This window comes from Mustelus asterias, chromosome 21 (assembly GCF_964213995.1).
Source record: "Mustelus asterias chromosome 21, sMusAst1.hap1.1, whole genome shotgun sequence".
Taxonomy (NCBI): domain Eukaryota; kingdom Metazoa; phylum Chordata; class Chondrichthyes; order Carcharhiniformes; family Triakidae; genus Mustelus; species Mustelus asterias.
The window spans coordinates 855,646-877,964 of record NC_135821.1 but is presented as its reverse complement, the minus strand read 5'-3'; the positions used below and the strand labels follow the sequence as shown (position 1 = coordinate 877,964).

Below are 22,319 nucleotides of genomic sequence, written 5' to 3'. Positions count from 1 at the left end.
AAACTCCATACAAACAGTCGCCCAAGGCTAGCATTGGACCTGGGTCCCTGGTGCAGTGCTAATCACTGTGCCACCGTCATAAGTGCTTCATTGGTTATAAAATGCTTTGGGGTGATGTTGAGATCATGAAAGATGTTGTATCAAAGCAAGTCTTTTTTGAAGAATGTCTTTTATGCAGTTGGCAGGGAGGGTGAGGGTGTGCGGTAACAGAAAGAGAGAAAGAAAATTGGTTACGGGGGCGTTGGTAGCTTGTTGTGGCCAACACTGGTCTCTTATTCACACCCTCCACTTGGAGCCAGGGTGCAGAATCCTCTACAAGTCGTGGCTGTTCCTTGAAGCTTATAACTCTTATTACACAACCGTCTGGATTGGTTCCCAGTGGGAATTTCCCTGCTTCCAGGAACAACACCACAATTTCTCCATTTTGCACACACAAAGAAAATCTGAATGAAATACATTCAAGGCAAGCACATCCCACACTTCGCTTCTGAGAACTTTGTCTGGGAAGATAATTACTGATGAGAATAATTCCAGCATCGATCCAATTTGTTTCGTCAAGCTTCTGAAAAGGGAAACGGTAGTCAAAAAATTTATTGTAGTCCAAAGACTGGTACATGGTCATAATAACTGCCTTCTTTGCCCGTCTCTTTATGGGCATTGCTACATTACTTACCCATGGGTAACTGTCTAAACAAGGTCTGGACATCAAACCGGAGCACCCGGAGGAAACCCACGCAGACACAGGGAGAACGTGCAAATTCCGCACAAACAGTGACCCAAGCTGGGAATCGAGCCCGGGTCCCTGGCGCTGTGAGGCAGCAGTGCCAACCACTGTGCCACCGTGCCGCCCCAAGTGCTGCACTGTCAGAAATATCCTTAAAGCGAGGCCCGATGTAAGGTGGGCATAAAAAATCCCACATAATATCGAGAAGGACAGAATTATTTCCAGTGCCCTGGTTAGTATTTCCCCTTTCATCAATAGCATTAATCACAGAATTGTTGCAGAGGCCATTTGGCCCATCGTGTCTACATCAGCTCTGCCATTCTCCTGCCTCTTCCCCATACTTTTAAATATTCAAATCATCATCCAATGCCTTCTAGAGTGCCTCGACTGAACCTGCCTCCACTGCATTTCTAGGCAGCGCATTCCCAACCCCAAGCCACTTGTGTGAAAAAGTTTGTTCTCACATCACATTTGCTTCTCCAGCCAACCATCTTTAATCTGTGCCCTCTCGTTCTCGATCCATTTACGAGGGGGAACAGTTTCTCCCGATCCACTCTGTCCAGCCCCCTCATGACTCTGAACATCTCTATCAAATCTCCTCTCAGCCTTCTTCTCTCCAAGGAGAACAGTCACAACCTGGGGCGGCACAGTGGTTAGCACTGCTGCCTCACAGTGCCAGGAACCCGGGTTCAATTCCGGCCTTGGGTCACTGTCTGTGCGGAGTCTGCACGTTCTCCCCATGTCTGCGTGGGTTTCCTCCAGGTGCTCCGGTTTCTTCCCACAGTCCAAAGATGTGCAAATTAGATTGATTGGCCAGGCTAAATTGCCCCTCAGTGTCAGGGCGACTAGCTAGGGTAAATAGATGGGGTTACGGGGATAGGGCCTGGGTGGGATTGTGGTTGGTGCAGAACAGATGGGCCAAATGGCCTCCTTCTGCGCTGTAGGGATTCCATGATTGTCTCCAATCAATTCCCAACTCTCTCTAATCAAATCTGGCCCCCGCCAATCAGATCCCGACCCCCTCCTATGTATTGAAAACCATGATCTGGTCACTTTCACTGTTTGTGGGACCCTGCTCTGTGCAGATTAGTTGGTGTGTGTCCAACATTGCAATAGTCTCGATACTTCAAGACTTCTGCAAAGCGTTTTGGGATATCCCACAGTCATGAAGGTGCTATATAAATGCAAAGTCCCATCTTTCTCAATGCAGCAACAGCTTCCTGATTATAGAATCATGGAATCCCTGCAGTGCAGGAGGAGGCCATTCGGCCCATCAAGTCTGCACCAACAACAATCCCACCCAGGCCCTATCCCCACAACCCCGCACATTTGCCCCACTTATCCCTCTAACCTATACATCCCGGGACACTAAGGGGCAATTCAACCTAACCCACATATCTTTTTATCTCAGCAACCTCTCCATTTATTGTTCTGTCTCAGCGCGGGAAAGCAGTGAACGCCAGAAGCTGTTGACTTGGCTCGTTGCCTCTCATCCACCAACCTCTCCAGCCTGTGCGATCTTTGCTCTTGCAATCGCTGCAAACTCAGGAACAGTTGGTGGCGTCTTACTAAATAAATTTCAAATTAAGCACCTGGAACTCCCAACATAAAAAGCACCTTTTAAAAGTAGAGTTTACAATTCAGCAGTGCTATTCCCTTCTTGGGAGGAGTTATGGTAATGTCCCTGCCTCTGAGCCTAGAAGCTCCGGGTTCGAGTCTCACCCCAGGTCTTGACGGCCAAGGAAGCTGCATGCACGATGCGACGAACAGGCTGGGTATCACCTTGCAAAAATCTTCCAGCGTGTGGTAAGAGCAGGAAAGATTCCTGGTCAGCCTTGCTTGATGTGGCATGGCGCTGCTCAAGCCAAAACCTTCTGGCAACAAGTTACCAATGCCAGGAAGGCAGTGGCGTAGTGGTACTGGCACTGGACGGGTAATCCAGACACCCAGGGTAACGCTCTGGGGACCCAGGTTCGAATCCCGCCACGGCAGATGGTGAAATTAGAATTCAATAAAACAAATTCTTGAATTAAGAATCTGATTAATTTATTTAAGAATAAATTAAGATTTACATTTACTGTGAAAACCCCCTAGTCGCCACACTCCGGTGCCTGTTCGGGTACACCGAGGGAGAATTTTGCATGGCCAACGTACCCTAACCAGCACATCTTTGGATTGTGGGAGGAAAGCGGAGCACCCGGAGGAAACCCACGCAGACACAGGGAGAAGGTGCAGACTCCACGCAGACAGTGACCCAAGCCGGGATTCGAACCCAGGTCCGTGGCGCTGTGAGGCAGCAGTGCTAACCACCGTGCCACCCCAAATCTGCCTTGTGCGACACTAGGTGAGGCAAGAGGAAGAGCAACAATTTCTTCTTGGCTATTGAACTTGCAGCGCAGAATGGAACATTTCCAAGCTCCAGCGTAAGTGGATTGAGACGTCTGGTGAAGCAAGATGTACAAGAGCAACAATTGTGGAGAGGCCGGAGAGGCAGCAATTGTCATCCTCAGAACAGAACCATTATTAGAGTCACAAGTAAGGCTTACATTAACACTGCAATGAAGTTACTGTGAGAATCCCCTGGTCGCCACACTCCCGCGCCTGTTCGGGTACACTGAGGGAGAATTAAGCACGGCCAATGCACCCTAACCAGCACGTCTTTCGGACTGTGGGAGGAAACCGGAGCACCCGGAGGAAACCCACGCAGACACGGGGAGAACGTGCAGACTCCGCACAGACAGTGACCCAAGCCGGGAATTGAACCCGGGTCCCTGGCGCTGTGAGGCAGCAGCGCTAACCACTGTGCCATAGAAGAAGATTCCCAAGCTCCAAAGCTGGGAGAGGTGGGAGTATTGATTCAGGACAGCAATATGGAACAGAACTTCAGAAAAGAAAGGCAATTTGGAAATGGGAGCGGTCACTGGTGAGAAATAAAGACTTGGGGATGATCTTTTGTGGAGAAGGGTAGGGTTGGCTACAATTTCACGGATATAGGGACCATATGGCAAGCATATGGTATGCTTGCCTTTATAGGACGGGGTATAGAGTATAAAAGCTGGAGTCTGATGATGCAGCTGTATAGAACGCTGGTTAGGCCACATTTGGAGTACTGCATCCAGTTCTGGTCGCCGCACTACCAGAAGGACGTGGAGGCATTGGAGAGAGTGCAGAGAAGGTTTACCAGGATGTTGCCTGATATGGAGGGTCTTAGCTATGAGGAGAGATTGGGTAAACTGGGGTTGTTCTCCTTGGAAAGACGGAGAATGAGGGGAGATCTAATAGAGGTGTACAAGATTATGAAGGGTATAGATAGGGTGAATAGTGGGAAGCTTTTTCCCAGGTCGGAGGTGACGATCACGAGGGGTCACGGGCTCAAGGTGAGAGGGGCGAAGTATAACTCAGATATCAGAGGGACGTTTTTTACACAGAGGGTTGTGGGGGCCTGGAATGCGCTGCCAAGTAGGGTGGTGGAGGCAGGCACGCTGACATCGTTTAAGACTTACCTGGATAGTCACATGAGCAGCCTGGGAATGGAGGGATACAAACGATTGGTCTAGTTGGACCAAGGAGCGGCACAGGCTTGGAGGGCCGAAGGGCCTGTTTTCTGTGCTGTACTCTTCCTTGTTCTTTGTTCTATGTCACAGTGTACAATATGAAAACTAAAATGTACGTAATTATATTTTGGCAATTCATCAGTTTAAGGTTTATTTATTAGTGTCACAAGTAGGCTTACATTAACACTGCAATGAAGTTACTGTGAAAATCCCCGAGTCGCCACACTCCGGCGCCTGTTCGGGTACACTGAGGGAGAATTTAGCATGGCCAATGCACCCGAACCAGCGTATAGAATCATAGAATCACTACAGTGCAGAGGGAGGCCATTTGACCCAACGAGCCTGCACCAACAACGATCCCACCCAGGTCCTATTGCTATAACCCCATACATTTACCCTGCTAATCCCCGACAGTAAGGGTGAATATAGCACGGCCAATTAACCTAACCCGCACATCTTTCGACTGTGGGCGGAAACCGGAGCACCCAGAGGAAACCCACGCAGACACGAGGGAGAACGTGCAAACTCCACACAGACAGTGACCCGAGGCCGAGAATCGAACCCGGGTCCCTGGCGCCATGAGGCAGCAGCGCTAACCACTCTGCCGCCGTGTCACAGTAAAGTTCAAAGTGATTTCGATAAGGTGAGTAAGGAGAAACTGTTTGCAGTCGCAGAAGGGCGGGTAACCAGAGGAGACAGGCTGGAGATAACTGGTAAATGGACCGGAGTGAGATGAGGGTTCCTTTGAAAGCAGCAAGCTTTTGTTCGGAATGTGCTGCCTGACAGTAGAATGGAAACAGAGCAGCAGTAACATTCAAAGGGAACTGGATATGTATTTGAAAAAGGGAAAAGAAAACCGCAGCTCTACGGAGGAAGGAACAGTGTAGTGGGACAGTTTCTTCAAAGGAACAAGCACTGTGGGACAAGAGAGGGGGGAAGAGATACAAGAGGGTCCAGAGGGGCACAGGTTTTCAGTCAGAAGGTGGTGAGTGTCTGGAACGAGCTGCCAGAGGTAGTAGTAGAGTCTGGCACAATTTTGCCTTTTAAAAAGCATTTAGATAGTTATAGAGGGACATGGGCCAAACGCAGGCAACTGGGACTAGCTTCGTGGTTAAAAGAAAAAAGGGGCTGCATGGACAAGTTGGGCCGAAGGGCCTCTTTCCCTGCTGTTAAACCTCTATGACTCGATAAGTGACCGTTTGTTACGCTGTCAGCTTCTATGGATTATGCAAATGCCTCAGCTTTGACCTTATCATCCTTCTCCCAGATCGATATAATTCTGCACTCCGCCATGTTCCACAATTCTATCTTCACATTGGGATCCCCTGTACAAGAAATGTACTTCCACCATATCGTGAGCCGCAGTATAGGAGCTCGTGGGATTATCAGCAAGCCCAGTGCTCACATCTAAAATCCACCTGCCATTATTCATAATTAGGGCACATTACTGCCATAGTCTCAGGGTCAAAATATAAAATTTGTATTTACATTGTATTTACATAAACCTCTTGCAAGCTAGGGATGCCTTACAAGGAAGGACGTTGCAACTAATGAAGTATTTATTAACGGCATTGTGGGTCAACCCACAGCACTCGGACTGCAGCGATTCAAGAAGCCAGCTCACCATCACCTTCTCAAAGGGTAACTAGGGATGGGCAATAAATGCTGGCCCAGCCAGCGAGACCCGTGCCCCACGAATGATTAAAAGTGTAGCCACTGTTGTCATTTGGGAAACATGACAGTCGATTTGTGCACAGCAAGCGCATACAAACAGCAGTGTGGCATTGAGCAGACTTTATTTATTAGTGTCACAAGTAAAGCTGACACTAACACTGCAATGAAGTTACTGTGAAAATCCCCGAGTCGCCACACTCCGGCGCCTGTTCGGGTTACACCGAGGGAGAATTTAGCACGGCCAATGCACCCTAACCAGCACGTCTTTCGGACTGTGGGAGGAAACCGGAGCACCCGGAGGAAACCCGTGCAGACACGGGGAGAACGTGCAGACTCCGCACAGACAGTGACCCAAGCCGGGAATCGAACCCGGGTCCCTGGCACGGTGAGGCAGCAGCGCTAACCATTGCACCACCCCCAATTTTGATAAAGCAAATAAAGAGAAACTATTTGCAGGTGCAGAAAGGGGCGGCGGGTAATCATTAGAGACGGTTGGAGATAACCGGCAAATGGACTGGGCCGAGATGAGAATCCTTTTTAAAACAACAAGGGTGGTGATGATAATATACAAGGAATATCAACTTTCAGCTTGTGTGTTAAATGAGATTCTATTAAAAGACCAGTTGGGCTGAATGGACCTGTTTCTGAGCTGTAAGTAAGGCTGGTAATGTCAATTTTATTTCACAACAAAATTGTAAGATGCTTTAGTGGAAATACAGACCTATCTTATATTAAGTTGATCTTTCTCTACACCCTAGCTATAACTGTTTCACTACATTCTGCATCCTCTCTTTTCCTTCTCCCCGATGTATTCTATGAACGGTATGTCCTTGAGGGAAGGAAATCTGCCGTCCTTACCTGGACTGGCCTGTGTGTGACTCCAGAGCCACAGCAATGTGGTTGACTCTCAACTGCCCTCCAAGGGCAACTAGGGATGGGCAATAAATGCTGGCCAGCCAGTGACGCCCATGTCCCACGAATTAACAAAAGAAAAAGTGCAACACTAAGAAAATTGGGAAAAACATAATGGATCTCTTTCCTCAAGGCTTTAGCTCTGGGTAGGGGGTAATTCTGTGGGATATCTCCAGCAAGGGGTGGGGGGGGGGGGGGAGGGGGAGTGGTGGGAAAGCAATTTGCCTTGGACAGTCGACTGCAACTCCTAACCCCACCCAGCACCCACGTCCTTCACCTCGAGGAACCATGACTCCGGTGAAACTGACAACTGGACAGAGAGTTCCTGATGAGGTCGGTGCAATCTGGCCTGCCTTTGAACCCACTTGTAACCCCTTCTCCGTTCCTGCACTTGCCTTGAGTGAAGGTGAATCTGTGTCAGCAAAGAGTTAACGTTGTCCTCCCATACTTGGGCAGAGTGCCAAGATGCCGTCCTTACCCGGTCCGGCCTACATGTGACTCCAGAGCCACAGCAATGTGGTTGATTCTCAATTGCCCTCCAAGGGCAACTAGGGACGGGCAATAAATGCTGGCCCAGCCAGCGACACCCATGTCCCACGAATGAATTTTTTAAAAAGTACACCGTATTCATTCTTCACAACGATTATCTGCATTGTGGATTCTAGATACAGAAAGGGTCAACATCTCCATTCAGGCTGCATGCGTCAGCCTGAGCTTCCAGCTGCTTCGCATTTCAATTCTCCACCTTGCTCCCACTCTGACCTCTCTGTCCTTCGCCTGCTGCAATCAAGCTCAATCCCCATTTGAGCAACAGCGCTTCATCTTCTTCTCATGAGTTCAACTATTTGAAGTCATAATCTCTGCCCGTTTTGTGTTGTTTCCCCCCTTTCTCATTTCCATTATTTTCTTTACCTAGTTTTCGACATAATCCTGCCATTCAACCAGGTTGAGTCGGGTAGTTTTGTATTCATAGAATCCCTACAATGCAGAAGGAAGCCATTCAGCCCATCCAGCCTGCACCAACAACAATCCAAACCCAGGCTCCATCCCCCTAACCCCATGTATTTACCCTGCTAATCATCCTGACACTAAAGGGCAATTTAGCATGGCCAATGCACCTAACCCGCACATCTTTGGACTATGGGAGGAAACTGGAGCATCCAGAGGAAACCCACACAGACACGGGGAGAACGTGCAGACTCCACACAGACAGTGACCCAAGCCGGGAATTGAACCCGGGTCCCCTGCGTTGTGAGGCAGCGGTGCTAACCACTCTGCCACCATGTTACTGGAGTTCAGAAAACTGAGGGGGGATCTCATAGAAACCTATAAAATTCTAACAGGACTCGACAGGGTAGATGCAGGAAGGATGTTCCCGATGGTGAGGGTGTTCAGATCCAGGGGTCAGAGTCTCAGGATAAAGGGTGGACGATTTAGGACAGAGATGAGGAGAAATGTATCCATCCAGAGAGTCATCAGCCTGTGGCACTCGCTGCCACAGAAAACATTGAATGTTTTCAAGAAGCAGTTATAGAATCCCTACAGTGGAGAAGCAGGCCATTCAGCCCTGCACCGACAACAATCCCACCCAGGCCCTAATTTACCCCCGTATTTACCCCTGACACCAAGGTGCAATTTAGCACGGCCAATCCACTTAACTTGCACATCTTTGGACTGTGGAAGGAAACCCACGCAGACGCCGGAAGAATGTGCAAACTTCATACAGACAGTCACGCAGGGTTGGAATTGAACCTAGGTCCCTGGCGCTGTGAGGCAGCAGTGCTAACACTGTGCTTCCCTATAGCACTTGGGACAAAGGGGATCAAAGGATATCGGGGGGGGTAAGGTGGGACAGGCTATTGAGTTGGATGATCAGCCACGATTATAATGAATGGCGGAGCAGGCTCGAAGGGCAGAATGGCCTCCTCCTGCTCCTATTCTCTATGTTTCGAAACCTGCCTTGAGCCTGTTTCTCGTTGAATGATCTGCACAGTAACTCGGTCAACATAAAGCCTCGAGGTGGTGTATGAAAGGCTGTATTCATTTATTCCTTCACAAGGTGTGGAGGTGATGGCCTCGTGGTATTATAGTTAAACTATTAATCCAGAAACTTAGCTAATGTTCTGGGGACCTGGATTCGAATCCCGCCACGGCAGATGGTAGAATTTGAATTTAATAAATCAAATCTGGAATTAAGAATCTACTGATAACCATGAAACCATTGTCGATTGTTGGAAAAACCCATCTGGTTCACTAACGTCACTTTAGGAAAGGAAATCTGCTGTTCTTACCTGGTCTGGCCTACATGTGACTCCAGAGCCACAGCAATGTGGCTGATTCTCAGCTGCCCTCTGAAATGGCCTAGCAAGCCACTCAGTTGTGAAGAGGTGATGGGGTGATGCCGGCGTTGGACTGGGGTGGGCACAGTAAGAAGTCTCACAACACCAGGTGAGAGTCCAAGAGGTTATATGGAATCACGAGCTTTCGGAGCGCTGCCCCTTCCTCAGGCGAGTGGATTCCAAATAAACCCGTTGGACTCTAACGCGGCGTTGTGAGACAGTTGTCAAGGCGGCAGCTCGCCACCACCTTCTCGGGGACAATTAGGGATGGGCAACAAACGCTGGCCTCGCCAAGCAATGCCCATGTCCCATGAATGAATTTTTTAAAAATGTGGGCTGTTCTTAAGTGCCCAAAGACCGAGAACCACTGGGGAATTTGCTGAGGGTTCCTCCTGTTCCAACTGTGTGTGTGTGTGTGTGTGTGTGTGTGTGTGTAAAAATGAAGGTGCGGGGGAGGAGAGGCAAAGCAGCGAAAGCCCCCTGAGCAAATTTCATCAACTGAGGAGCAAAGACGAGAAGAAGCAAGTCAGGTGTGAAGGAAAGAACATAATATGCACACTGCAGTCCCAGTACCAATGGATCCAGGTTAATATTTTAATTGCCAACAAACAACGATTGACTGAGAAATATTTTTCCAAACCGTTACGGATCCTGTAGCCAGCTCTTCAAATGAAAACATCCATCTCCCCAGATGAATCGGGCTGAATTTCATTAGCATCGCTGAACTGTATCAGACTAGTATTGCTCGGCCATTAACTCACAGACGGATGCCCAATCTCCCAAGTGGTGATCATCACCCCTTAAGTCCTTGCACACCGTGCGTGATGTACCACTCAAACCTGTCGGCACTCACTGCCCGGACTCACGCACGTGAAGAGTGGCAGCTTGCAATACATGATGTGGAGATGCCGGCGTTGGACTGGGGTAAACGCAGCAAGGAGTCTTAACAACACCAGGTTAAAGTCCAACAGGTTTATTTGGTAGCAAACGCCACTAGCTTTCGGAGCGCTGCTCCTTCGTCAGGTGAGTGGGAGATCTGCTTTTGTCACAAGGAATCCTTCTAAGTGACAAAAAGTAGATCTCCCACTCACCTGACGAAGGAGCAGCGCTCCGAAAGCTAGTGGCGTTTGCTACCAAATAAACCTGTTGGACTTTAACCTGGTGTTGTTAAGACTTCTTACTAGTTTGCAATACAGCCAGAGACCAGGGAACCTGCCCTTCCCAGCTTGAATTAACTCCCACTACTACAGGTCCTCGCCCCCCCCCCCCCCCCCCCCAACTACCACAGGTCCCCCCCCCCCCCCCCCCACCCCACAAAAGGCTGCGGAAACCGGCAATCCCCAACTTGGAAAACTGGAGTGGGGTGGGTGGCAGACAAGACTCCTTCCCATCCCATTCTACACCATCGCCCATAGTTACAATGACCTCCAAAGTGTTCCAGAGGGAGACAGAAAGGAAAAGTATGGAAACCACCATGGCTGGCTTCGGGGCAGTGTTGGCAAAGGCCCTTTAGCAATGATCTCAGCTCCCCACAAACCTGAAAATAAAACTCAAATCCAAAGGGCAGAATCTGAACTCGAGCATGGAAAAGTGTTACGGTGCTGATTCTGCCCGCCAGCTGGGGTCGCAAGAAGGACGACCACTTGGGTCGGATGGACCAGCACCCAGCATCCTGTACCCAGCGAGACCCATCACCCTTCAAGTGAGGTGGAGAGAGCATGGAAGAAGTCTGAAGCCCAAGTAGACATTCATGGTTAAGACAAGAGTTGTGTCACTCTTTTCCATTAGTTCCTACCCCTCCTCCTGCAATCTTGCTCTTTCCCTTCTGCAAACAGTGGAAATGATCCCTTTAGCCTTTCTGTTCTGGATGCAGCAGCTGGTTCAACATTGGTCTTTGAATCAAGGGTACCTCTTGCTGGATGGAATGCCTTCTCTTTGGGTGCTCTGTGCCTCAGAATCACAACACTGCAGAACAGGTCTTGGGCTTGCACTGAATCTCCGACAGAGCATCTTTTACAAGCCCTCACCCCCGCCCTATCCCTGACATTTACCATGGCTAACCCATCTAAACCTACACATCTTTTAAAAAAAAGTTTATTTATCAGTGCCAAAAGTGGGCTTACATTAACACTGCAATGAAGTTACTGTGAAAATCCCCGAGTCACCACACTCTGCCGCCTGTTTAGGTACACTGAGGGGGAATTTAGCACGGCCAATGCACCCTAACCAGCACGTCTTTGGGACTGTGGGAGGAAACCCATGCAGACACGGGGAGAATGTGCAAACTCCACACAGACAGTCATCCAAGAGCGGAACTGAACCCGAGTCTCTGGCGCGGTGAGGCAGCAGCGCTAACCAGTGCTCTCAAGGGAAATTCATCTGGGCCACCACAGGACAAATTTGGCTTATTATTTGGGAGAGTCGGTGTGATACGGTACGCACTGGATGCCAAGGGAAGACTTCTTTGGAGTTGGTAGTGAAGCACGTTGTCTGGGAGCTCAGTAAAGGAAGCTTGGAACCGCTCTGTGAAAACTGACCCCTGAACGCCCAGCGCTGACACTGGGGCTTTTACAACGGAGGGTGCTTCATTTCTAGTCGGTGCTAACATCCCATGGCACAGTGATTGGCACAGTGGGTTAGCACTGCTGCCTCACAGCGCCAGGGACCCGGGTTCGATTCCCGGCTTGGGTCACTGTCTGTGCGGAGTCTGCACTTTCTCCCCGTGTCTGCGTGGGTTTCCTCCGGTTTCCTCCCACAGTCCGAAAGACGTGCCGGTTAGGGGTGCATTGGCCGTGCTAAATTCTCCCTCAGTGTTACCCGAACAGGCGCCGGAGTGTGGCGAGTAGGGGATTTTCACAGTAACTTCATTGCAGTGTTAGTGTAAGCCTGACTTGTGACACTAATAAACAAACATTAATCCCTGAATCGAATGAGTACAAAAGCCCCCACCTCTAAAAAGTTTCTAAAGCTTTATTGTACAATACTGCTCATTTCCCGAATTGTAATTCCGATGGCACCAACATAAGGCAGGGAGTATTAATCCCCATCGGTACCCAATAATGTGCCACAGTCCAGGCAGCAACGGACAGGTAACAAAGAGCGGTGCCAATAAAATTCAGCCCGATTCCACTCCCCCCCCCCCACCCCCCACCCCCCGTCCAACCTCCTCTCAAAATCCCACACACAGGGAGAAGGCCCATGCTTAGAGACACAGCAAACGAGGAAGCACAGTGTGTGTGTTTGAAAATTATAAAAATCAGCCCGTGGCTTTTCCTAAGTGGAGCAAAAATTATTTTTTTAATAAAAAAACGGGGCAAGCCGAAAGCCCGAGTGCAGTTAAATCAGTGGGACTGCGCAAGAGATAAGCAAGCTTTCCAGTCCACACGACGGCAAGGAGGCACATTTTTCTTATCACACAGAACTACACAGATAAGGAGGGGGAGAGAATGGAAAACCTCCAAAGGGGGAAAACCCTCAGCAGGACAAACAAATTGGCAATTTTGTACATTCAAGGTGTGTGGTGTAAGAATTCCATTCAAGGTACCAGAAAAGTCGGTGGGGGAGAATGGCGGGAGGGGGTTGTTAAAAATAAAGCAGAAGTTAAAACTCAATGCTTTTGTTTTATTCATTCTAAAGTGCTTCCCCAAATCATAAATTGAAAAAGAAAAGAAAACACAAATTACTCCTTCAATTTCCTTTTCATTCATGGGGGTGACAGGCCCTATTTACAAAAGTACAACATAGACACACAAGGTCTGGGAGCAGGTTAGCCTGCCCGCTCTCTCAGACCCGCTCGCTGCCCAATCCCACCCGCCCGCCCTCTAATCAAAAACAAACAGCGTACGATTAATTCGGGAAAAGTCTAAAATACAAATATTCGGGCTTGGAAATGAATTGGACCCCCTAACCTCTTTAGGGTAAACCTGGAAGCAGCTGAGCTGTGACAAGTGCTCCACCATCGCCGGGCAGGTTTGGCCATGAGCCTGGTCACTGTGGGCAACCTGGGAAATCGCAGGGGTCCGAGTCAGGGATGGAAGGGCAGTGGCCTCGGCTTTTGACTCCCGGCCCGTGCCGAGTTGCCCCAATCTGAGGGGATGAGGTCGCCACGATTGGCCTCAAGACTCTTTGACGAGGCAGAGGAGGAATTGGGTTTTCCGGTTAGTGCTGGGAAGTGTGCACGCTAGACAAGAAACCAGTTTGAGCTCGAGCGCCGATTCCCTTGGGAGAGCAGGCCCATCACTGCTATAGATCACCGTGTGCTGAGGGTTGTTTGAGAGGGATACCAGAAGGCGCCCCCCAATCCCCACAGTCACTAGCTGGTTCACTAATGTCCTTTAGGGATGGAAATCTGCCGTCCTTGGGCGTTCTGGCCTCCATGTGACCCAAAGAGCAAGATAGTGGACTCAACCCTGAAGCCACTCAGTTGTAGAGAAGGTGGTGGCTCGACGCCTTCAAGGCGGGAGACATTAGGAGGAGTCTGGGACACGAGAAGGCCATTCAATTCCTCATCGCGACCCGAACTCCTTTTTGAGTCAACACACCCAGAGGAGTGAAACCTGGGGAAACGTACAAAAAACAAAGCGAGGGAAGCATTTAATATGTCCTCTTGCTGTGCAAATATTGGGATGGGTCGGGGGTGGGGAAATCAATGATTCATACAAGATGGCAGTGAAAATGTTGACAATGGTCATTTGGGTGAAAAATATGGGCTGGAATTCTCCGGCCATTCACGCCAGCGGGATGCTCTGACCCCGCCGGCAGCGCACCCCCATTCGCGGGTTTCTCGCCGGCCTGGGGTGTGGTCAATGGGAATTCCCATCGACAGCGGCGGGACTGGAGAATCCCACCACGAGCAAACAACGCGCCACCTCCCGCTGGTGGGAAACACACGACTGGGTGGCCGGAGAATCTCGCCCGTGTTCTTGGTTTGCAGAATGTTTTTCGAGCGCTGGCACAGGGCAGTGGAGTGATTGCCCACTGGCTGGTTAAGGTGCAGCAGTATGCTGCCCGCCCCCAACGCGAGATGCAGAGAGAGAACCGCTTCCATAGGCTTCAGAACAAAAACACGCAGTTGCAGCAGTTCCAAACAGTCCATCCATAATCCGATGTCCAAATCAGATGAATTTCGGCTCAGGCCTTCACACGTTCATCTTTGCATATATTCCCACTGAGCACAACTTTACCTTTTTTTAATATAAAAAACATCCTCTTCATCCACTTTTCTCTCGCTGGCGGCATTTTTGCTTTCTTGCCCACTCGTGCAAACATTCTAAAGTTGGACGTCATAATCAGATGGGTCATGAGGAAGCGGTCGGTGTTTGCAGTTAAAGGATCATAGAATCCCTACAGTGCAGAAAGAGGCCATTCGGCCCATCGAGTCTGCACCAACCCGCCCAGGCCCTATTCCCGTAACCCCACATATTTACCATGCTAAACCCCTAACTCTCGGGCCAATTTAGCATGGCCAATCAACCTAACCCGTACATTTTTGGACTGTGGGAGGAAACCGGAACACCCAGGAGGAAACCCATGCAGACACGGGGCGAATGTGCAGACTCCGCAGTCAGTGACCCGAGGCTGGAATTGTGTGAGGCAGCAGTGCAGTGCCACCGTGCCGCCCCTGGGATGAAATCAGACAGAGGGATGCACACAGACACACACAGACACACACAGACACACACAGACACACACAGACACACACAGACACACACAGACACACACAGACACACACAAAATAAAAAGCAGAGAGAGAGAATAAAACACATACATACTAGATAGGGTCAGAGATGAGGTCCAGTGATAGGTAAGACACAGAGAAGATGGGATGTACAAACAGGTGGATCAACAGAATGCAAATAGGAGACATAGAGACGAGTGCATTCATTAAAGGAAGGAAAATCACTGAAGGCTTCAACCAACGCTCAAAGATAATCTTCTCCCTTCCCAAGATTGGTTGGCAGAATGCGGCCAGTTCCTCAACTCACACAGTCACTAACTGGTTCACTAATGTCCTTTAGGGATGGAAAGCTGCCGCCCTTGGGCGTTCTGGCCTCCACGTGACTCCAGACCCGAACAGCAAGATGGTGGACTTGACTCTGAAGCCACCTGGTTGTAGAGGAGGTGGTGGGCTCACCACCACCAACCCAAGGGCAATCAAGGATGGGCAATAACTGGGCCAGCGACGACAACATCCTTTTGAGTCCAAAATGTCACAGGCATCCGGGGGAGGGGGGGAGAAGAGGGACAGGGGGAGACTTTGTGCAATTCTCATCAGCAGGATCCCTGACTGAGATAATTTCCTCCGGGTGCTCCGGTTTCCTCCCACAGTCCAAAGATGTGCGGGTTAGGTTGATTGGCCAGGTTAAAAATTGCCCCTTAGAGTCCTGGGATGTGTAGGTTAGAGGGATTAGTGGGTAAAATATGTGGGGGCAGGGCCTGGGTGGGATTGTGGTCGGTGCAGACTCGATGGGCCGAATGGCCTCCTTCTGCACTGTAGGGTTTCTATGATTTCTATGATTTCAGAGACAGCAATATCGATGCCCCAATCTCATAGCCAACAGCGAGTTACAAGGTCATTGTCACAAACCTCAGTAAATCACATCAACGACCGACGATTCATTGCTTCAGAGATCAAGGTGACTGGCAAAGGGTGATGTAGTGCTTAACGCTCGTGTAAAAAAAAAATCAAAACAAGTTTCTTCTCTGCACAATGTTGCCCCATTCCGCACAGCAAGATTCATCATCCCTTCATTCGAAAGGTGACAAAAGCTTTCAGGTGAACACATGCGTAGGGTGGTCTCTGCAACGACCACCTCCCCAGTACCAGACTGCAATTCATCTCTTTGTGAAAACTGGCTCGCCACAAACCGAAAATAAATCATTCAACTTCATATCAGCGGGCCACAAAAATAAAGAAATCACTGTTAAAATCTTTTTTTTTTGGAGGGGGGGGGGGGGGGGGGGGGGGGGTTCAGTAAACAACGGTTATTAAACAACGAAGGAAGAAGTGGACTAATGGAACAAAACCACGGAGTCGGGAATAAGTAGAGACTTAAATCTCTGATTGGAGCTCAGTCCAGTAAGTGCAGTAACGCTTGTCTCCTCAACATCTAGACATCCAAGTCCTATATCCATGTAAAGTTTGATATCCGTCTCTTTATATAAATCTTCCCTCGCCCGCACGTAGGTCAGACCCAGTTGGGTCTTTCTCTCCTTTGAGTTTTAGTTTTTAATTAACAAAAACAGGCAGATTTTGTTTCTCCCCACCCCCAATTCTCTCTTCAGTTTTTGTAAAAAAAAGAGTCTACTCCACCCCGCTCCTCTCCTGCCGACGGCCTTCTCTCTCTCGTTCACTCGTGAACGTCCCAGATTTCAGAGAGCAGGGGGGGCAGCTTCTTGTCCTGAAGCCTGAGGGCAAAGACCTGCTCCGAGTGGACACTGCTCAGGGTCCGGAGGCTGACCAGCTTCATCAGCATGCGAGGGAACATCAGGTGATCCTGCAACAACAGAAAGGAAAGATGCTCTTAAAACTTATCCCGCGCAGGAGGAGGCCATACCAACCCACCAACCAAGGTCGACCAACCGACTCAAGAACAGCTTCTTCCCTGCTGCCGTCAGACTTTTGAACGGACCTACCTTGCATTAAGTTGATCTTTCTCTACACCCTAGCTATGACTGTAACACTACATTCTGCACTCTCTCCTTTCCTTCTCTATGAATGGTATGTTTTGTCTGTATAGCGCGCAAGAAACAATACTTTTCACTGTATGTTAATACATGTGACAATAATAAATCAAATCACATCAATTTCACCCATTGCACTTGTGCCAGCTCTCTGAACTCCAATTAATCGTGGGCACAGTAAGAAGTCTCACAACACCAGGTTAAAGCCCAGCAGGTTTATTTGGCAGGTCCATTCTCTGGCAGCAGGGAAGAAGCTGGTCTTGAGTCGGTTTATTTGGTATCACGAGCTTTCGGAGCTCTGCTCCTTCCTCGGGTGAGAGAAGGGGCAGCGAAGGAGCATCAGGTGACCTTCATCACCTGATGAAGGAGCAGCGCTCCAAAAGCTCGTGCTACCAAAATAAACCTGCTGGACTTTAACCTGGTATTGTGAGACTTCTTGCTGTTAACACCCCAGTCCAACACCGGCATTTCCACATCACAATCAATCGTGGTGAGCACTGCTGCCTCACAGCGCCAAGGAATTGCGTTCAATTCTGGCCTTGGGTGACTGTCTGTGTGGAGTTCGCACATTCCCCCCCACGTCTGTGTGGGTTTCCTCTGGGTGCTCCGGTTTCCTCCCACACTCCAAAGGTGTGCAGGTTAGGTGGATTGGCCATGCTATATCACCCCTCAGTGTCCAAAGATGTGCAGGTGAGGTGGATTGGCCAGGTTAAATTGCCCCTTAGTGTCTAGAGATGTGTAGGTGAGGTGGATTAGCCATGGGAAATGTGTGGGGTTACCGAGATAGGGTGGGGCAAGGGCCTGGGAAAGATACTCTGTCAGAGAGCTGGTCCTTCTGCACTGTAGGGATTCTATGATTCATATCCACTTGCCTTTTCGAAAGTTACCATTGAATCTGCTCCCACCTCTCTTTCAGGCATTGCATTGAAGGGCTTAACAATTCACTGTGCGAAAAGTAATCTCATCTTTGGATAGATTGTTGTCGGTGCAGACTCGATGGGCCGAATGGCCTCCTTCTGCACTGTAAGGATTCTACCTCCACTCTGATTCTTCCACCAGTTGACTTAAATCGATGACCTCTGGTTATCATCCAGCCAGTGGTAAATACTTCTCTCCATTACATGGACATTTGACAATTATTAGCATCCCGTAAGACAGGAGGAGGCCACTTGGCCTGTCATGTCCGTGCTGGCTCTTTGGAAGAGCAATCCAATTAGCCTCACATTGCAACCCACCCCCCCCTCCCCCCGCCCCCCCCCCCCCCCACTTGACCCATAGCCCTGCATTTTTTTTCTTTTCAATCGTAGAGCCAGTTTTAAAGTTACTGTTGAATCTGCTTCCAGATCACAACAACTCATTGAGCAAATACATTTCTTATCATCCCTCCCGTTCTTGTGTCGGGTGGTACGTGACCTCAGACTTTAGTATCTTATTCCCGACGGAAGAAGGTGGAAGAGAGAATGTCCGGGGTGCGTGGGGTCCTTAATTATGGTGGCTGCTTTGCCGAGGCAGCGGGAAGTGTAGACAGAGTCAGTGGATGGGAGGTTGGTTTGCGTGATGGATTGGGCTACATTCACGACCTTTTGTAGTTTCTTGCAGTCTTGGGCAGAGCAGGAGCCATACCAAGCTGTGATATAACCAGAAAGAATGCTTTCTAAAAGTTGGTGAGAGTTGTAGCTGACATGCCAAATTTCCTTAGTCTTCTGAGAAAGTAGAGGCGTTGGTGGGGCTTTCTTAACTAGAGTGTCGGCATGGGGAGGACCAGGACAGGTTGTTGGTGATCTGGACATCTAAAAACTTGAAGCTCTCAAACCTTTCTACTTCGCCCCCGTTGATGCAGATAGGGACATGTTCTCCACTACACTTCCTGAAGTCGATGACAATCTCCTTCATTTTGTTAACATTGAGGGGGAGATTATTGTTGCCGCACCAGTTCACCAGATTCTCTCTCATTCCTGTACTCTGTCTCATCGTTGTTTGAGATCCGACCCACTACGGTGGTGTCGTCAGCAAACTTGAAAATGGAGTTGGAAGAGAATTTGGCCACACAGTCATAGGTGTATAAGGAGTATAGCAGGAGGCTGAGAACACAGCCTTGTGGGGCGCTGGTGTTGAGGATGATCATGGAGGTGGTGTTGTTGCCTATCCTTACTGATTGCGGTCTGTGGGTTAGGAAATTCAGGATCCAGTCGCAGAGGTTGGAGCCAAGGTCCAGGCCACGGAGTTTGGAGATGAGTTTCGTAGGAATAATGGTATTGAAGGCTGAGCTGTAGTCAATAAATAGGAGTCTTACATAGGTATCCTTGTTATTTAGGTGTTCCAAAGTTGAGCGCAGGGCCAGGGAGATGGCATCTGCTGTGGACCTGTTGCAGCGGTAGGCAAACCGTAGTGGATCCAGGCAGTCTGGGAGGCTGGAATTTATTCATGCCATGGCTAGCCTTTTGAACTTTCAAGGCAGTAACAGTGGGGGTGAGGAGGGCTGTACCTTTCATAGAAACATAGAAGATAGGAGCAAGAGGAGGCCATTTGGCCCTTCGAGCCTGCTCCACCACTCATCCCGATCATGGCTGATCGTCCAACTCAATAGCCTACCCCTGCTTTCTTCCTATTACCTTTGATCCCATTTGCCCCAAGTGCTATTTCCAGCCGTCTCTTGAATACATTCAGTGAAACATTATAACCAAGGCTCTGAAAACCATCATGCGGCACTTTTTCCAAGCAAAGTAGGAGATGTTCACCCCATGGAGAGTATTTATCCCTCAACCAACACCTCCAGACCCATTGTATGGTCATTATCACAGTGCAGCTTACAGGATCTTGCTGTGCGTAATTTGGCTGCCATATCTTTTTTTAACTTTCAAGTTTATTTCTGAGTGCCACAAGTAAGGCTTACATTAACACTGCAATGAAGTGACTGTGAAAATCCCCTCGCCGCCACACTCCGGCGCCTGTTCGGGTACACGGAGGGAGAATTTAGCACGGCCAATGCACCCTAACCGACACGTCTTTCGGACTGTGGGAGGAAACCGGAGCACCCGGAGGAAACCCATGCAGACACGGGGAGAACGTGCAGACTCCGCACAGACAGTGACCCAAGCTGAGAATCGAACCCGGGGTCCCTGGCGTTGTGAGGCAGCAGTGCTAACCCACTGTGCCTCCTGGAAAATCTAGCACCGAAGGAGGCCATTGAACCCATCGGATGCTTAAACCCCTAAAATGGGTTATTTGGCACAATCCCATTTTCCTGCTCTTTGTACATCACGCTGTAGATTACTGCACTGCAATCCCACATCCATTTTTCAAAAGAAAATTGCGATGAGGGTCTCTGATTCCACCAGCCTCTTTTGTTGATGAGTTTTAATTTTAAACCATATTTAATACATTTATTTAAAAGTATGAGGGATTTTGATACGTAAACAAAGAGGGACCGTTTCCACTAGCCGAAGGGTTAATATCTAGAGGGCACAGGTTTAGGATCATTGGCAAAAACCTCAGGGAGCTGGTGATTTGATTTACTATTGTCACATGTATTGGGTTACAGTGAAAAGTATTGTTTTTCTTGCGAGCTGTACAGACAAAACATACCGTTCAGACAGTACATAGGAGAGAAGGAAAGGAGCGAGTGCAGAATGTAGTGTTACAGACATAGCTGGGGTGTAGAGAAAAAAATGTATTTGCCCACCGAGTTATTGTGATCTGGAAGCAGATGCAATAGTAACCTTAAAAAGGCTCTGTAACTGAAACACAAACCATTGCAGGACTATGGGGCAAGTGTTGGAGGGGGTGAAACGTGAGATTAATTGGATTGTTCTTTCAAAGAGCCAGCACATCGTGATGGGCCGAGTGGCCTCCTTCTTTCTCCTTCATTACAAACAGTGACAACACTTCAAAATTCATTCTGCAGAGCGTCTTGTGGAGGCCTGAGGTTGCAAGAGGCACTATACAAATGCGCGGCTTTCTGCATCACTGAGCCTACCTTTGGTCTCTTGATGCGCAAGTACGAATGAAGTGCTTCAACATACGGCTGCTGGAGCCTCTCGACTAATTGATGGTCTTGAACATTCGGGCGGTCTGTGAAGGCAGAAATTCCAAAGTCATTCAAATGAATCATAGAATCCCTTACAGAGCAGAAGGAGGCCATTTGGCCCATCGAGTCTGCACTGACTCTCCGCCAGAACATCTTACCCAGGTCCTTTCCCCACCCTATCCCCATAACTCCACACATTTTCTATGGCTAATCCATCTAACCTGCACATCTTGGGACACTAAGTGGGTTTCCTCCGGCTGTTCCAATTTCCTCCCACAGTCCGAAAGACGTGCTGGTTAAGTGCACTGGCCGTGCTAAATTTTCCCTCAGTGTGTGTACCCGAACAGGCGCCGGAGTGTGGCAACTAGGGGATTTTCACAGTGCCTTCATTGCAGTGTTAATGTAAGCTTTACTTGTGACAAATAAATAAACTTTTATCCCGAGACTACGACCCCCTAGTCTAAACTCTCCAGTCAGGGGAAACATTGTCTTAGCATCAGGTTGCACAGTGGATGATCTGTCTGTGTGGAGTTTGCACATTCGCCCCGTGTCTGCGTGGGTTTCCTCCGGTTTCCTCCCACAGTCCGAAAGGCGTGCAGCTTAGGTGCATTGGCCATACTAAATTCTCCCTCAGTGTACCTGAACAGGCGCCGGAGAGTGGCGACTAGGAGATTTTCACAGTAACTTCACTGCAGTGTGAATGAAAGCCTTACTTGTGACACTAATAAATAAACTTTACTTTATGAAGTATTTGGTACTGACACTGGTGTGCCTCAAAAGGGAAGAGGTCCCGTTTCCTCCCATTCTTGGTCAGAACAGTTTATTTCATTGAAAAAAAACTTTAAACACAAAGAAGAGGAGAAACCTGCAGAGAAGATGTTGATGGCAATCAGCAGGGCATACTCGGCATCGTCCAACTGCAGTTTCCTCATGCCCTTCGAGAACTCGAAGATCGGGTTAATGAATTCAAACTGCAGCCCTAAGCAAGGGAGAGAATGAGAGAGAGAGCGAGCGCTAGCTACAGGTTATAGAATAGAGTCTTAGAATTATAGAATCCTGACAATGCAGAAGCAGGCCATTTGGCCCATCTGCATCGACCACAATCCCACCCAGGCCCTATCCCCTTAGCCCCGTATGCCCCCGTATACTTACCCTGCTAATCCCCGATGCTAAGGGGCAATTAGGTAGAGCAGGAATGGAAAGGATGTTTCCACAAGTGGGAGAGACTAGAACTCGAGGGCACAACCTCAGAGTGAAGGGACGCTCCTTAAAAACTGCAATGAGGAGGAATTTCTTCAGCCAGAGGGTGGTGAGTCTGTGGGACTCATTGATTTGATTTGGGACGGCACGGTGGCACAGTGGTTAGCACTGCTGCTTCACAGCTCCAGGGACCTGGGTTCGATTCC

At 49.1% G+C, this 22,319-nt stretch overlaps 1 protein-coding gene across 2 annotated transcripts in view; it reads right to left on the bottom strand.

Moving 5' to 3' along the window:
* Positions 1-16,101: 16,101 nt before the first annotated feature.
* The window catches only part of LOC144509004 (oxysterols receptor LXR-beta-like), a 48,656-nt gene continuing 42,438 nt past the window's right edge, over positions 16,102-22,319 (bottom strand). The window contains exons 9-11 of one of the 2 annotated variants that reach the window (XM_078237238.1): positions 21,779-21,892; positions 20,863-20,957; positions 16,102-16,699 (exon numbers count right to left, since the gene is read on the bottom strand). In XM_078237238.1, coding sequence (XP_078093364.1) covers positions 16,553-16,699; positions 20,863-20,957; positions 21,779-21,892 — 356 coding nt within the window. In that variant the 3' untranslated portion in view covers positions 16,102-16,552. The remainder of the gene's footprint in view (positions 16,700-20,862; positions 20,958-21,778; positions 21,893-22,319) is intronic. The other variant, XM_078237239.1, reaches the window with a different exon arrangement.